At 45.9% G+C, this 15,735-nt stretch overlaps 1 protein-coding gene across 3 annotated transcripts; it reads left to right on the forward strand.

Annotated features, from left to right (window-relative positions):
* The first annotated feature begins 1,526 nt into the window (after positions 1-1,526).
* Positions 1,527-9,854, forward strand: CANT1 (calcium activated nucleotidase 1). 3 transcript variants are annotated; one of them, XM_060252377.1, is made up of 4 exons: positions 1,527-1,629; positions 6,179-6,836; positions 7,193-7,396; positions 7,811-9,854. In XM_060252377.1, the coding sequence occupies exons 1-4, from the start codon at positions 1,534-1,536 to the stop codon at positions 8,179-8,181; spliced, it is 1,329 nt and encodes a 442-aa protein (XP_060108360.1). In that variant the 5' UTR covers positions 1,527-1,533; the 3' UTR covers positions 8,182-9,854. The 3 variants fall into 3 exon arrangements, with proteins under 3 accessions (XP_060108360.1, XP_060108361.1, XP_060108362.1); XM_060252378.1 differs by lacking the exon at positions 1,527-1,629 and adding an exon at positions 4,637-4,831; XM_060252379.1 differs by lacking the exon at positions 1,527-1,629 and adding an exon at positions 4,850-4,871.
* Positions 9,855-15,735: the final 5,881 nt, after the last annotated feature.

Here is a 15,735-nt window from a genome sequence, read left to right on the forward strand (position 1 = left end):
TCCAAAGGCAAGCAGCTGGGAGAGGGGGGGATACCCAGTGCCTTAGGATGGATTCTATGGAAGGTTTCAGGGAAACATAATGTGCATGCTCTTTCAATTGCATCCATTTGAATATTTTGATTATTCCCTATCGGCCACGAGGGCATGGAACTCAAGTAATTATATACTGCGCTGACCGGGATGGCCCAGGCAAGTCCCTCTCATCAGATCTTGGAAGGCTAAGCAGAGGCAGGCAATGGCAGAACCACCTCTGAATGTCTCTTGCCTTGAAAATCCTATTATGGTGCGATTAGTCAGTTGCAGCTTGATAGCACTGGCCACTCCACAACCAATTATATACATGTTATATTTCTTTTAAGATGTTACTGCGGTCTGTGGCTTTTATTGTAGCAGGAACTGCTTTGCATATTAGGCCACACCCCCTGATGTAGCCAATCGGGGAGGGACAGTGGCTCAGTGGTAGAGCATCTGCTTGGGAAGCAGAAGGTCCCAGGTTCAATCCCTGGCATCTCCAAAAAAGGGTCCAGGCAACTAGGTGTGAAAAACCTCCGCTTGAGACCCTGGAGAGCCGCTGCCAGTCTGAGAAGACAATACTGACTTTGATGGACCCAGGGTCTGATTCAGTATAAGGCAGCTTCATATGTTCATGGGGAGGGATGGTGGCTCAGTGGTAGAGCATCTGCTTGGGAAGCAGAAGGTCCCAGGTTCAATCCCTGCTTGGGAAGCAGAAGGTCCCAGGTTCAATCCCTGACATCTCCAAAAAAAGGGCCCAGGCAAATAGGTGTGAAAAACCTCAGCTTGAGACCCTGGAGAGCCGCTGCCAGTCTGAGAAGACAATACTGACTTTGATGGACCAAGGGTCTGATTCAGTATAAGGCAGCTTCATATGTCCAATCCTCCAAGAATTTACAGGGCTCTTAGTACAGGGTCTACTGTAAGCCCCAGGATGACTGGTTACATCAGGGGTGCGTGGCCTAATATGCAAATTGGTTCTTGCTGCGGTCTAAACAAGATGCCCTCTTTTTAAAAACGTTTCAGAGGCGTTAGCAACTTGCCATATTCGCGCGCCAAAGGCTGCAGCATCCTATCAGTACAGTCTGCTGGTTAGAGTGCCAGATTAGGGTCTGAGATAATCATTCCACCCCGACGTTCGCTGGCAGACCTTCAACGCCCCCCCTTCTCCAACTCACGCACTACATCACAAGTCTGTCGTGAGGTCAAAATGAGAGAGGGGGCGCCACGTGCACTACGCTGCGCTTCTTGCGCAAAGGACAAGGCTGGTAGGGTTCCTGTTGGAAACTCTGCTCTCGCATGAATCAAACTGGCAACTCAAAGGGGCTCACTCCAACAAAGAAAACGAGATGGCAAATGCGCGGCCCCAACTCGCTCCGACTTTCGTCATATAACCCAGGAAATGCCTCTCCCTCACCCACCCCCTTCAGAGTTTTCCTGTCTTGCGCTTCCTTCTTTTCAACCGCGCGGGATGTTAAACCATGCAGTAGTGGGTTGTTTTTTTCCCCCCTCGCGCGATGCATGTCGGAATTTGTAGTCCTCTCCAAAGAGGAGGGAGCCCTGCGAGAGGCCCTTCCCTCCCTCTGGTGGTTCCCGGCGCGGGGAGGAGCCCGGTCGGTGAGTGGTTGCCTGGAAGGAAGCGGGGGTATTTTTGTCCGTCGCCTGGGTTCCCGGGCTACGCATTGGTTGGGGAGTGGAGTTGCCAGCGTCTTGAAGGGTCCCCTTTATTGACCTCAGTCCCACGCTGGCATGGACGGGCGATAGGTCGGGTACTGCCGGCCTGGCTCCCACCCTGGGTGGCTCTGACCGTTCGTTGCACTGCAGCGGAGATTCCGGAAAGATCATGGGCCGGTTGGTCCCCCTAGTCAGTCCTTTGGCGCGCCTTCCGTGGTGCAACTGAAGCGTAATGTAGCTGGGTCGGGGGAAGCCCTTTGCTGTAGGAAACTTGGGTGCCTTCCCTGTGGGCCTAAAGGCGGTGCAGGGATTACAGTAGCTTTTCCCTCCCCTCCCCGGAAAAATTCAGGCGCTATTGAAGGGTGGGGTGGGGGGGTTTAGATGCAAAAGACATTATTTGCACACTGTAATCCATCTGAAATGTATGCCAACGGTGCCAGAACTTTTAACACTTCTCCCCCGTGGGGGAGTAAGGATACTTTCCCTCCCAACCCTCCCTCGTGTGCCCAAACTGGTTAAGACGTAGCTGAAGCAGAGAGGTGTCTTGTACTCTTTTGTAACACTGTGGAATTCCTATGAGTGTTGAGTAAAAGGACAGAAATGCTCCTTGTAGTAGGGCATGTGGCTTGTCACAGGATGTCACCATGTCTATGCGGTTCTTGGTGGTGATGGAAAGTGTCATCAAGTCGCAACCCCTCATGGAGTTTTCAAGGCAGGAGATGTTCACAGGTGACTTGCTATTGCTGCCTTTGTGTAACAACCCAAGTATTCTTTGGTGGCAGGCCCATAAGCAGGAATCTTTTGGCAGGGGGGATGGGAGCCACTGGAGGGGTGTGATGTCACTGCTGATGTCAGAAAAAATAAAATAAAAACTCACACGCAGGCTGGCTGGCCCCTGCCCTGGCATTCTGAGCACTTCCCTGGCATTCCGATGCAGCCATCAAAGAGGCCTTCTGGAGGTTTTGCCTGGAATGAGTGAAGCTGCACCTCTGACCCTTGTGGTGAAGGAGAGAGTGGCGAAGCTCCAGGATGTCTCCTCCATGGTGGGCCATGCAGCTGGTGCTGAGCTCGCTGGCTCTGGTGCTGCACCACCAAGAGTAGAACAAGGCTGGTTGCAATGAGGTGACCAGTGCAACTGTCTTCCCGGCATTCCCATGCAGCCTGCTTGACAGCTGCAGCAGCACCTACACCCATGCAAGCCTGACAGCCATTGGCAGGACCATGGCCTATTAGCTACCTGTGGCCAGTCTGCACATGGCCAGGTGAGGAAGTGTGTGCACCGCACATGATTGGCTGGCTGGCTAGCAAGCAGCGGTGTTTTCTCAGAAGGAAAAGGGAGGTGCCTCTTCTCTTGGCAGCCTACTTAAGTGCTGCACCAGGCAGGCAGCCAGCCCCACCAAGTGCTGCCCTGGCTTGGCAAGAATCCCCATGTGCAGAAGGAAGGGCCAGGCAACCTCCAGCGCTTGACTCTCCCTCTTGTCTAACTGCTGGGGTGGAGACTGGAGAGAGAAGAAAAGCCTGGCAGGTGAGGCAAGGCTTTCCCAGTCTTCTGCCCCCTCTGTCTGAGACAGGCAGGACAGTGGGCTGCGTACTTTGGAGGAAGGCAGCAGCACCCGCTTCAGGCTCTCTCCTCAGCCAAGGATGTTCGAGCTGGCGCAGTGGGGGCATTGCAAATCCGAAAGGGGGCACCACCCTCAATGCCCCCCCACTGGTTATGGCCCCTCTTGATGGTCTTCCATCCAAGTACTGACCAGGACCAACCCTGTTTAAGCTTCCGAGGTCTGACAAAATCAGGCTAGCTTCGGCTATTCTGGTCAGGTCTTCTGCAATTTTTTTTAAATGTTCCTGTTTATCTTTTTAAAAAAATAGGCCTATCACCCAGTTGTGCCCTCTGGGGCTTGTGTTGTTCAGGGAAGTTGTAGTCAGGCATACCAGGGTTGCCCTCTGGTCACTGGCAGGGGATGGAGGGGTCGGGTTGCCAGATGCAGGTTGGAAAACTAGAGATTTGAGAATGGAGCCTGGGAAGGACAGGGGTTTCCGTGGGATACAATGCAAGAGTTCACCCTCCAAAGCATCCGTTTTCTCCAGGGGAATTGATCTCGGTAGTCTGGAGATGAGCTGTAATTCTGGGGGATCCTCAGTTCCCACCTAGAGGCTAGCATCCCTAAATCATAGGCTTTTGTGTGCATGCATACAAAAGCTTATACCCAGAATTAAACTTTGTTGGTCTTAAAGGTGCCACTTGATTCAAAGTTCTGTTGCTCCAGAGCAACATGGCTACCCTAAGGCATATTGGCTATGCTGAGTGAAGAACATCAGTACAAAATGCTTTTTTTTTTTCTTTTTACAGGCCCCGGCATATGCTTTCTCAGCTAAGGCTGGCAAACAAGGGCCCTAGAGAATTGTTCTGGGAATTTAGGCATCTGTGGCTCTCACAGGTTTTCAGGAGAGGTGTATTTGCTTCATCTGTATCCCCACCTTTCTCCTCAGCGGGCTTAAGGGATTTTCCTCTCCTCCGTTGTCCCCTCACAGCAATGATAACATTAGGGTGAGAGTATGTGATCAGCCCAAGGCCACCCAGCAAGCTTCCGTGAAAGACTGGAGATTGGAGCCTAGGCCGCCCAGATCATAGTCTCTGACACACCGATTTCTAAATAAACAGGATCAGTTGAATGGCGGTACACTTCTAAGCTGTGAATGTAAGACCATCCATTTCCATGCTAGAAGTTTTCCAATAAATAGCTATTTTCTCATATTTTTGAGGCCCGCTGGTGGTGAAGCCGATGCCGGCATGGTGTAGGGAGACAACTGGGAAAGCTGTCACCGTGTGGGGTTATAGAAGCACTGCCATTCTTGCAGAATCTTTCAGTCTGCATCAAGCAGAACAGGGAGGAAGGAAGGCCTATTATTTCTTTAAGCAGAATGGGTTGGGCAAGGCAAGGACTTTGACTTGGTGGCAGTTGCTGTAGTTCCTGGTTTCTGTCTGGGGAGGAGCTGAGTTTTGCCACCTGTCACAGTCCTGCAGGTGTGGCATGTCCCCAGAGCTGCCAGCAAGATATGAATTGGGAACAGTCAAGCAATGCTGGAAGAGCAGGGAGCCCAGCATAATTGCTATCAAGATCATGTAAACGGCCAGTTTTCTGAGGTGGGAGAATCACTATGGGTCTGAGGATCCTTATCAGCCGGTGAGAGGTTAAGATTTCTGAGTTCTCGGGGATAAGAATGCTTGCCGGAGAGGGTCTGGTTCACAACCTTAGAAAAACCTGCTTGAGAGAGAAGTTGGGTCTAGGATGTGGCCGCTGGGATGTTGGGTCTAGGATGTGGCCTAGGACTCTTGGATTGTGCCTTTAGATTTAGAAAGGGAGGATGACCTCTGCACTCTATTTCATGATCTTTCATCAGCTCCCTTCCTGCATCTTTTTTGCTTTTATCAAGATAATTAGTAGGTTAATCAGCTAAAGCTCTACTTGGTTTATTGATGGGGGGGTAAGTTAAGTTGACCCTTGTTAAATTTGCTTCTGCTGTCTTAAATACTAAATCCAGGGCAGTAGCTGTGTTGGTATTTTGCAGCAAATGCTTATGCTGAGATAAAATCTTGACTTAAAGATCTCACAATACTCTTGTTTGTTTACGTATTAAAGATTCCCTTCCAAGAGAATGATCAGTATAGAGCAGAGTTGGCCAAAGTTGCTTAATGTAAGAGCCACATAGAATAAACATCAGGTGTTTGAGCGCCGTAAGACATGAACATCAGTTGTTTGAGAACTGGAGGGGAGGGGAGAGGACGGAAGGAAGGAAGGAAGGAAGGAAGGAAGGAAGGAAGGAAGGAAGGAAGGAAGGAAGGAAAATAGATGGGTGGAGGGATGGAAAGAAAGCAACTTTAAATGCACTCTTCAAGTTGCTGACTGGCTTGGCTTGGAGAAGTGATTTAAAGAGCAAAATGTCTTCTCCAAGCCAGTCAACGGGGTGGTTGCGGCTTTTAAGAGCCACACACTATGTGTGAAAGAGCCACATGTGGCTCCTGAGCCATAGTTTGGCCACCCCGACATAGTAATTTTTATATATTCTAATTTTAACTTAATCAGCTAATCAGTTAAAAGGGACACTGTTAATCAAAATAAATATTTCAGCCATTTGATGGCCTTAGATGTTGAGCACCCTTTTCTCTCGTGCAATGAGAAACCAGTTTCCCCTAGAAGGAATCCTTCTAGACATATTGCTTGACTGGACTACAGCTTGTCCTGCCTCTCTGCCTGTTCTACTGCTGAGTCCCTGGCCCAATTGCCTGGCTTCCCTCTGCTGCTGCAGCCAATATCTATTGTTGACTCCTTTCCCTTTTTAACTAGCATCTCCCTTCTACCATTGGCTTGAACAAGCATCAGGAATCCTGTCTCTGCTGCTCTCCTCTCCCTCTATGCCATCTTGAGAGCTTCCCCTCAGCCTCCTGCACTCCTTAACTTGTCGATACTGACCCTGTTTTTTCCTTCCCCAGGTTCCCAGGAACCTCAGGCTCATGCCAGTCCCACTCCGCCCACGCCTGCAATGGGATGAGTCTCTGAGTCCCTTGCGGATTAGCGTGGGCAGCCTCCCAGTGCTGGCGTCGATGACCAAGGCAGCTGATCCTCGCTTCCGCCTGCGCTGGAAGGCCATTGTGGCAACTTCTCTGGCCTTGGCCCTTGTGCTGCTACTACTCTGCTTCCAGCGTACACCCTCAGTAGGCAGGCCAGTGCCTGCCAATGCTCATAACTGGCGGATCAGTGTGCTGCCCAGTGAACGGTACAATGACACATACCCTCTGTCACCAGCCCAGCGGATCCCTGAAGGTGTGAGATATCGCATCGGACTCATTGCTGACCTGGACACAAACTCCAAGGCCCCCAGTGAGCATACCTGGTTCAGCTACCTGAAAAAGGGTTACCTGACACTGTCAGCCAGTGGAGATCATGTCTCTGTGGAGTGGGATACCAAGGATCATGTATTGGAGTCACACCTGGCTGAGAAGGGACGTGGCATGGAGCTCTCTGAACTGGTAGTCTTTAATGGCAAGCTGTACGCTGTGGATGATCGTACAGGAGTTGTCTACCAAATTGATGGCACCAAGGTGGTACCTTGGGTGATCTTGTCAGATGGAGATGGCAGCATTGGCAAGGGTGAGCTGTTTTTGTGTTGGGGAATGCCTTAACAGCCAGACGATGGTCCCAGTTTTATTTCCCCCAGTATGGCTATGGCCACCTCAAATCTTTTGGCAATCAGCAAATAATAGATGTTCGCTACCGTAGAATGGCAGTATCCCCACTGCAGTGTTCTTTTGCTGTAGGCTCCAAGACAAATACAGTGGAATCATGCTGGCATGCTGTTCCATTGTGCTTTGTACAGGGCGTGGAAGTAAATATTCCCTGCCACCTCACCTTCTCCTTCATATGGTGCATACTTTGACTAGAAATGTCACTTTCAGAAGCATTATATGTCTTATCTTATGCCATGAACTATGTCCTGTTTTGCTCAGGTTTTAAAGCAGAATGGTTGGCAGTGAAGGATGAACATCTGTATGTAGGAGGCCTGGGCAAAGACTGGACAACAGCCACAGGGGAGGTGCTCAACCAGAATCCTGAATGGGTGAAAGTCATTGGCTACAAAGGTGATGTGGCTCATGAGAACTGGGTGGCAAATTATAATGCACTCAGGGCGGCAGCCGGGATCAAACCCCCAGGTAAGTATGGGCAGATTCTTGGATTGCAAAGTGACCATGTTGGCATCTGTTGACTCCATGTGATTCTGCTTCCAAGATGTTGAGTTTTTGAGATTGTATGGTTTTATTGAGGACTGGACTGGTTAAACAGAAGAAAGGAAGGCAAGGAAGCCGTGGAGTTTAGGAAGGCAGGACTCAGCAGTGCTTAGGGGTGGGTGGGTAAGGAATTGTTTCTTTATTCTTGGCAGCCTTGCCAAGACATATGCACTAGTTCTATTCACCATTGATTCCCAGTGCTTTGTTGTAGCCACTTCCTGAGTCTTGCTGAGAATATTTCCCATAGGTCTGTCCTTGTGTTTAGGCCTTCTGGGACTGCACTGTTTTTATCCCTGGCCCTGCACTCACCAGTGTCTACTTTTGTTCCATCTCTCCCAGGTTACTTGATCCATGAATCTGCCTCCTGGAGTGAAACACTCCAGCGCTGGTTCTTCCTGCCTCGCAGGGCTAGTCATAAACGTTACAATGAACAGGAGGATGAACATCGTGGCACCAATTTACTTCTTAGTTCAACACCAAACTTTGCCGATATCACTGTGAGCCATATTGGTGATATCACTCCCACCCATGGCTTCTCCTCCTTCAAGTTTGTTCCTGGCACCGATGACCAGATCATTGTGGCGCTGAAGTCTGAGGAGGATGCCGGACGCGTGGCTACCTACATCACAGCCTTCACCCTGGATGGGCGTTCCCTAATGCCTGAGACCCACATTGGTTCTGTGAAATATGAGGGCATTGAGTTTATTTAGTTGAGAGGATGGACATTTCGAGATAGAACAAGTGGACTAAGGGAGCATGGGGGGGTGGTCTCTCTTGGGTATCTTCCTCTAATTGCAGAGCATGATGGGATTAGGCAGTGGCATAGTTTTCATCACCATAAAAGCAACTTTCTTACTGCACATGTGGCCTGGCTGTTTCTGTGCCACCGCCTAGTGGTGCAACCTGGGCAGTGCCTCTGCAGTTTACTTTTCTCTGCTTCATGGCATCCTCCAAGGAATTTGTCTGGCTTCCATCTGTTTCCCTGCTTTGCTCAACTAGTCAGGTGGGCATATGTGAGGAAGAATGGGCTTGGTTTTCTTCCTACCCTGCTCCATCTCCCTCAGCTCTTATTTACTATGATTCACATGTGCCTTGCTGGGAAGGGGAGGTTTTGGCACCTGATTCTTCAGCAAGGTGATTATCCAGTTACTGAGATTATCCAGTTACTACCTTCATCCTCCCCACCTCATCCCACAATCGTGTTGATATTGATTGGATAGGTGTTTTTCTGATGGGACTAGGCTTCTGATTTGGGAACAGGCCCTCCCTCAGTAGGGAGGGGATAACTGCATAACTGGGCCTTGTTGTGCTGGAGCTAGGGGGTATTGGTCTGAGGCAGAAGGATATTTGATGCACTTTGTGTCATTTGTAATTTTGGGAAATGATATTCTAAAACACTGCATGCACGTGCTCAAAATGCCATAAGCTATCTTTTAGAGTGAATTCAGTGACCCTAAATACTTCAGAAGATAGGTGTAGGAACAATCGATCCTCTGTTGTTTGGAAGTCATTATTAGAGAAGTCTGCTCTCCGTAATCATGCTCCTGTTTTAATGTCATATTTTTCAAAAAGGGGTAGGGTGGGATTTAGGGACAGGAAGCCAAAATACTATATTGAAATTAGAATAAATGGAATGCATTTTTTTGAATGTGTGTGTTCCTTGGTCTCATTGTGCAATGGGAAGGGGGAACACAGCTCTGTGGTCTTTTTCCTGGGCAGGGTCCCTGAAAGCAGCCCAAGTATGGTGTGTACTCCTTACAGTCCATTATCAATGACCTTTTCCAGTCCAAGAGCCTGTGATACCTTGCTGTTCTAATGGCTTCTTGTTTGGGCCACAAGTCCTAATTTTACAGGAAATGTACTTATTTCTTGCCAAGTAGACTTTTCTATGTGTGTATGAGACTTATGAATCCACTTGGGAGGAATTTAGGCTATCAACTATCCCAAAAGTACTTTTAGTTTATATGATAACATACATTTTTGTAGAAATGTTCTGTTGCAAAATAATGTTCTGTTGCAAAATAAGTGACATCAGCATTGCTCACCCAAGTCAGATATTCTCAAAATGCTCTCCACCCCATTCATTTGGTTTATCTGTACCTAGCTGCTGAATCAGTTATGGGATTGTGTTAAGAAAGATAAACCGCTAGATGGCAGCACTCAGTTGTTGCACAGTCAGGTGGTTGTTTCTCAGCTCCTTCAACCTTCCCTGCAAAGATGGGGGGGAGAAGGAGTGTCGCAGTGTTTACATCAGCTATGTCAAGCCAGATCAATGTGTTCTGTTAGTTTTTACTGTTAAATATTAATAACATTCAAATAACACTGTAAAATATAAAGCTTAATTCAGGATAAAAAATAAATGAGTTTGGCATTCAAAATTTAATAACCGCACTGTTTGTTTTGGATGGAGAGTGTTATTGTGTCAGTAAAATAGAGCAGGCCTATTGTTGCTGCAGCTCAACAGTATTCTAAACAGGCAAAAATGGCTGCAGAGTCGCTTCTGCCTACACAAGTCAGATGTCAGGCTGGGAGGTGCAGTCAGAGTGGAATAGCAGTGAGTACCATTAATCAATGATCTCACATTTGTACTCATTGCTTAAGTTTTGTGATTACAGTTGCTAATATGAACATACATTTGAAAGAGCAGAAAAAACAGTAATATATAGTTTTACTCTGATGGAAACCTGAGCTAATCTGCATCGTCAAGGATCAAGACCTTATGGATCTGTGCTAACGACGTCTGTGAAGCTGGCCTTGCATTGCATAGACAACTTAGCAATAGTTCTTCAAGAGCAGAAAAACAGGATGAAAAGTACCAAGTTGCAATAAGCCCCCCATACATACCACCCCCACTATAGAGTTTGCTCTCTCTTTTGAAGAATAGGAACTTGCTGCCACAGCTGTAAGTTGATCTTTTTTGTTAAGTGCAGTTCTGAAAGAATGTGGATGATTATTTTTTCAAGATCTTTCCTTCGAAACTGCCCCGTCAAGATCTTAAAGGGCATAATCAGACATGACATTATCCTGTAACTTTTCCTTGGTGCACATGTACCATTTTTTATGCACATAAGAGATGGGCTGTCTCACCCACATTTGGAGGTCCTGTCATGTTCTGTTTTAGAGTGCCAGCATGGGAGTTTTATATCACAGACCGCTATTCCCTGATGCCTCACAGTTTGAGCATGCTCCTTATCTCCTTTAAAATAAGGGGCTTGTTATTTTTACTGTTGCCAGATGGCCACAAGGTGGCATCAATTAAAATATCCACTGTGGTGTGGTTGAGTTGAATCCTACATTGCTGGTTGCTGATTTTGACTGGTTTAAGCCTGAGCTTGTATGTGCAAGCATTCAAGAAAAAGATTGTGCTTAATGTATGTGTGCATCTGTTACCCACTGCAAAAAAAAAAAAAGATATTAACCAATCATATCAGGTACAAGTTATATAGCAACTGGGGATCATTGGCTTTAATTGTACTCTTTTTAGCCATTTGTCCACTAACATGAGACTGTGGTCTTGCCTACTATCAATTACTTTGTTTTCCACTGCCACTATTTCCCCATAAAGGTAAAATTCTCTTTTTTATTTAAACTTCAGTAAATAATTCTGCTGCCCTGCCCTGGATTGGCCAGGCTAATCCCATCTCGTCAGATCTTGGAAGACTTCAAGCCCAAACTGCCAAACCAGGGCAGGAGTCTTTTATAGGGGCTGACCAAGTGAGATAAACAACCAAAAAAGGCTGAATCCTCACACCTCAGAGTAGTTCTGCAACCAGTCCCCTTCTACTATTCAAACAGCCAGAGACCGAAGTCTTATGCCTTCCTGGAATTAAAGTCAAGAGAGTCACCCTTGCAAGATAGGACACATTCAAGGTGAGTTTTACAAACAATTACTCTGGTAGCTGTAGCCAATGAGGGCTGAAGTACTGGATTCAGACTTAATCATCCTGAATTCAGTAACTCCACAAGAATATAATTAAAGTGATTTATTTAAAATTCTGCAGAAATAAAGCAGAGCGATGAACAGTGAGGATAAAATAATAAAACTAAATCTAAACACTTTTACAAACAGTGGTTCAATGTTTCAGATACTACCCAACAGCAGACTGAAGTCTTCATGGTTCCAAGCTTCAAAGTCCAAAGCGATGTTTCCAATCAGTAAGACCCACCAAACAAGACAGCAGCTAGGCTCATCCAAGCACAGGGCCAGTCAAAAGCAAACACCTGAGGCAGTGGTTTGTGGCCCAGCATAGTGGCTAAGACCCAAATGGCTGAACGCAGCTCCTGGCTGGTAGCCCAACACTTCTGGTATATCCCAACGCACTTCTGGTTTGTATCCCAACACAACCCAGGACTGGTGTTGGCCTGATTCTAATGAGCCAGTCAGGTGTAGGGCAAATGATGTAACCTAAGTACCAAGCCTGTTGCTAAGGTGGTGATCTGACCAATCAGAGGGACTTATCAGTCAGACATTCTGCAGCTGCATTAGTTTCAACTAGGGTTGCCAGACCACTCAGTCCCCAACTGTCAGGCCCCACCTCTCCACTGCTGATCAGCTAATGAGCAGGGAACTTACCCCTAAGAAAAGAAAGAACACCCAATGTTTCAGCAACATGCCTATATGACTTCAGCCTGACCCAGAAGTGATAGAGGCAGGTTGTGGATGTCAGGATGATGCTCTGGTTTTGGGACAAAAACTCTATGATAGAAGCTAATTCTACCATAAAGTTTTTGCCCAAAAACCAGAGTGTCACTAAAGTAGTAGTATTAGTAATATTTATGTTTTAAAACCAGATGGTAATTAATCCCAGTTCAGACTGCTGGCTACTTTACAGGCAGGGGGAGGAGGCAAAACATCTAGAGAACGGAGAAGAGTGCTAGCCAAGATGCTAGCCATCATTGTCCTCAACCAATTCAACATTGTTATGCCAGTATGTATTCTGATTGTTTCATTAATGCAACTAAAAGAAGCAGCAGTCCCTATGCTAGCTCTCCTTAATAAAATGAAGAGGTCATTTCCCTTTCTCTGTCCCTCCACCCAAGCTAGGGCTTGCAGAGCTTTTCTTGTGGTGCTCTGAAGTCTCAAGGTCAATTCTTCCTTAGCTTGTTCTCTATTTTGAAGGCACTGGCACTTGTACAAAGCTACTGATTTCTCTTGAGTCAGCACTGCTCACTGAAGATGCTGGCATAAGGATACCAAGGTGCTGCACTTGGAAGACTCCACCAGTTGTACAGCTGACCCGCTTAGCTGCAGCTTCTGTCTTCCTTCCTCTTCCAGATCACAGGCAGCTTCCTTCATACAGATCTTTCTCAGCTCCATCTGTTGTTTCCACCAGCAGTTGCTAAATCTTCCACTTCACACTTCCGGAGTGACCTGTCAACTTAAATCTTTTGAGGCTGACCTTTTATTCTCTTCAACTTGAACCAGTTAAAGTTCACTACTTCTCAGGCCCTGGCTTCGTGGGCTTCAAGATAAAAGACAATGAAAATGGTTAAATTTTCCACTAACTGACCATTCATAAATGTGACCAATCAGAAGTCATACATTTTGAATCCTTCTCTCCTGTAGAAATATGAAATGGACTCACAGAAAACCTGAGAGAAAACCACTCCTTTGGTAATAATAATGAACCATCATATCCACAGCTTGACAGGACGGCCAGAGGCCGACAAACTGTTTTAGTTTTACCTTCCTCATAAACACAAAATCACTAGATTTACCTCAGAACTAAACCCATGTTTTTATACAGAACTATTAGTTGTTGTTTTTTTGATAGCCAATATTTTTATCTTAAGTTGCATAACATGCATTGTACATTTTAATGTAAACAGAGCTCTTAGTTGTACTGTTTATATATACAATAGCTTTCTAAACAGGATTTCAGCTGTTTCTCCACATGACAAAACATAAAGATACTGGCACGTAGCACTTCCCTGTGATGTTCCTTGTGAATGCAAACATGGTGGACATAAAGCATAGATTGGCCAGCATAAACCTTAACCTATGATCAACATACTGTGCCGCTGCCTTGGAGGAATACAAGCGCCACACATGTATAGACAATCATACTAACAAGGGGGACATGAGAATTGAGAGGAAGCGCATTTAAGAGGAAGGATGACATGAACATTAGTTTGCAGGAATGTGGTTACCTGTCAGAATACATGATAATTTCAAGTCTGGTTAGGCAGTTAAAACCCAAATCTGACCATTCGGCTTGAAATACAAAAGGGTGACTGTAGTTGCACAAAAATTTGAGTTTTGAATCATGAAATGTAAAGTTGCATTCAGATATCACATTTCATCTTGGTAAAAAACATATGTGCAGGAACCCAGTTTATTTCCAGGTTCCTGCTTACTTCACTCCTTCCCCTTCTTTTCTTGCGTCAGCAACTGTACTTTTTAATTAATTCCAGTAGCCCATGAATGAAGGCACATGGGTTAACTGGAAATAGTTGGTCTGTCCCACCGACAGCCAGGATTCGAATCCTATATTAAATTCTGGTTTAGAATCCTGGGTAGTGTGTATATATTGGAGAGGGAGCACTAACCCAACCTTTCCACATGTGTTTCAGTAACCAGAGCTCATGTTTCATTATCAGCCTCTATGCACAAGAGAGGAAGATAAGTGGGTTACATGAGAGCTCAGCCTGGTTTGTGAATATTTTTCCTTCACCAAAGGTAACCTCCAAACGAAGCCTCTGTCTCCCTACTAAATATCTGAGGTGTTAACTGAGGTCACTGATAAAACTGCAAACTGTGATGAGAAGGACTCCATTTGGAGAGCCAGTTTGGTGTACTGGTTAAGTGTGTGGACTCTTATCTGGGAGAACCGGGTTTGATTCCCCACTCCTCCACTTGCACCTGCTGGAATGGCCTTGGGTCAGCCATAGCTCTGGCAGAAGTTGTCCTTGAAAGGGCAGCTGCTGTGAAAGCCCTCTCCAGCCCCACCCACCTCACAGGGTGTTTGTTGTGGGGGAGGAAGGTAAAGGAGATTGTGAGCCGCTCTGAGACTCTTCGGAGTGGAGGGCGGGATATAAATCCAATATCTTCTTCTTCTTCATTTGCAAAATGATAGTTACCGTATATATTTTGATGTGAAGCTGCATTGAAAATTCACAAATTCTAATATGGTGGCCATATAAAAATTGTGACCTCAAAAATATTTTTAGTGTTGAAATGTTTCTGTGTGGTACATGAAAATATATTCAGGGCTGCTGCTGTGTGTTTTGTGGTCTAGGAAGCCACTTGAAAATGAAAAATACATTAAGAGTAAAACAAGAAACAGGTTTATAGGTATGTGATTATTTTAATACATTATGTTATTTCTGCACAGTAAGTTATACAATGAACAGTTACCTTATTAAAATAATCGGAAAGGAAGTGTTAGATAAGTAAATCATTTAAGGTGTAGAAGAACCCATTCAAAGCAGAGTATATATACATTTCAGTCTCCTACAGTAGGTTATAATGTACACAATAATAGATCAAATCTGAATACACACACACACACACTGAAGACATTTGTAATTCTATTTTCCGCAATCTGTATCATGGCTTTGTACTTGACAAAAAAGGGGAATAGATGTACAAATTAAAACCCACAGTCGTCTTTTCAGTTTGCACACACATCATCATACAAGGCAGGTAATAACTTGATCACAGGCTTTGGTTGTCCACTTAAACACACACATACACAGTGCAATAGTTTATGACATGCATCCCAGATCTTGACCCTTTCCGTTGCTATGACTGATCTTCCAAAAGCCATCCAGCATCCTTGTTTCCCAGATATGGAGAAACTACTATCCCAGCAACTTCAAAGAGTCCACTGTCAAAACAAGACCTTGACCAGTTTCCATAAATGGATCATCAAACAGTTTGAAGCTATGTCCCACTGTGTACACTTTTGCTTTGAGTTTAGTCTAGAATAACTAGTGCTGTTCTTGGGGATGGCTGCAAAGTTTTAATGTTCCTGACTGAATATCACTATTGAATTGCTCAGTTAATTTGTGCCAGCCATCTAGCTTTCTCTGTGCTGAAAAATCTCAGCTCTGTTGCGCCATCATCACCTTTGACTGGCACTATTTTCATCATTTGGTCTAAATTTATTGCTGAGAAAAGACTATTTAGGGTTTGTAGAATCTTTCGGGCTCAAGTGCCGTGTTCTACTGGAGAAAGTTTTCCTTCCAGACGTTTCGTTCTCGGCTGCGGAGAACATCCTCAGTGGCGTTGCAGCCGGAGCAGGTGCTCTGACCTTCTTGGC

Source organism: Heteronotia binoei, chromosome 13 (genome assembly GCF_032191835.1).
Source record: "Heteronotia binoei isolate CCM8104 ecotype False Entrance Well chromosome 13, APGP_CSIRO_Hbin_v1, whole genome shotgun sequence".
NCBI classification, from domain to species: domain Eukaryota; kingdom Metazoa; phylum Chordata; class Lepidosauria; order Squamata; family Gekkonidae; genus Heteronotia; species Heteronotia binoei.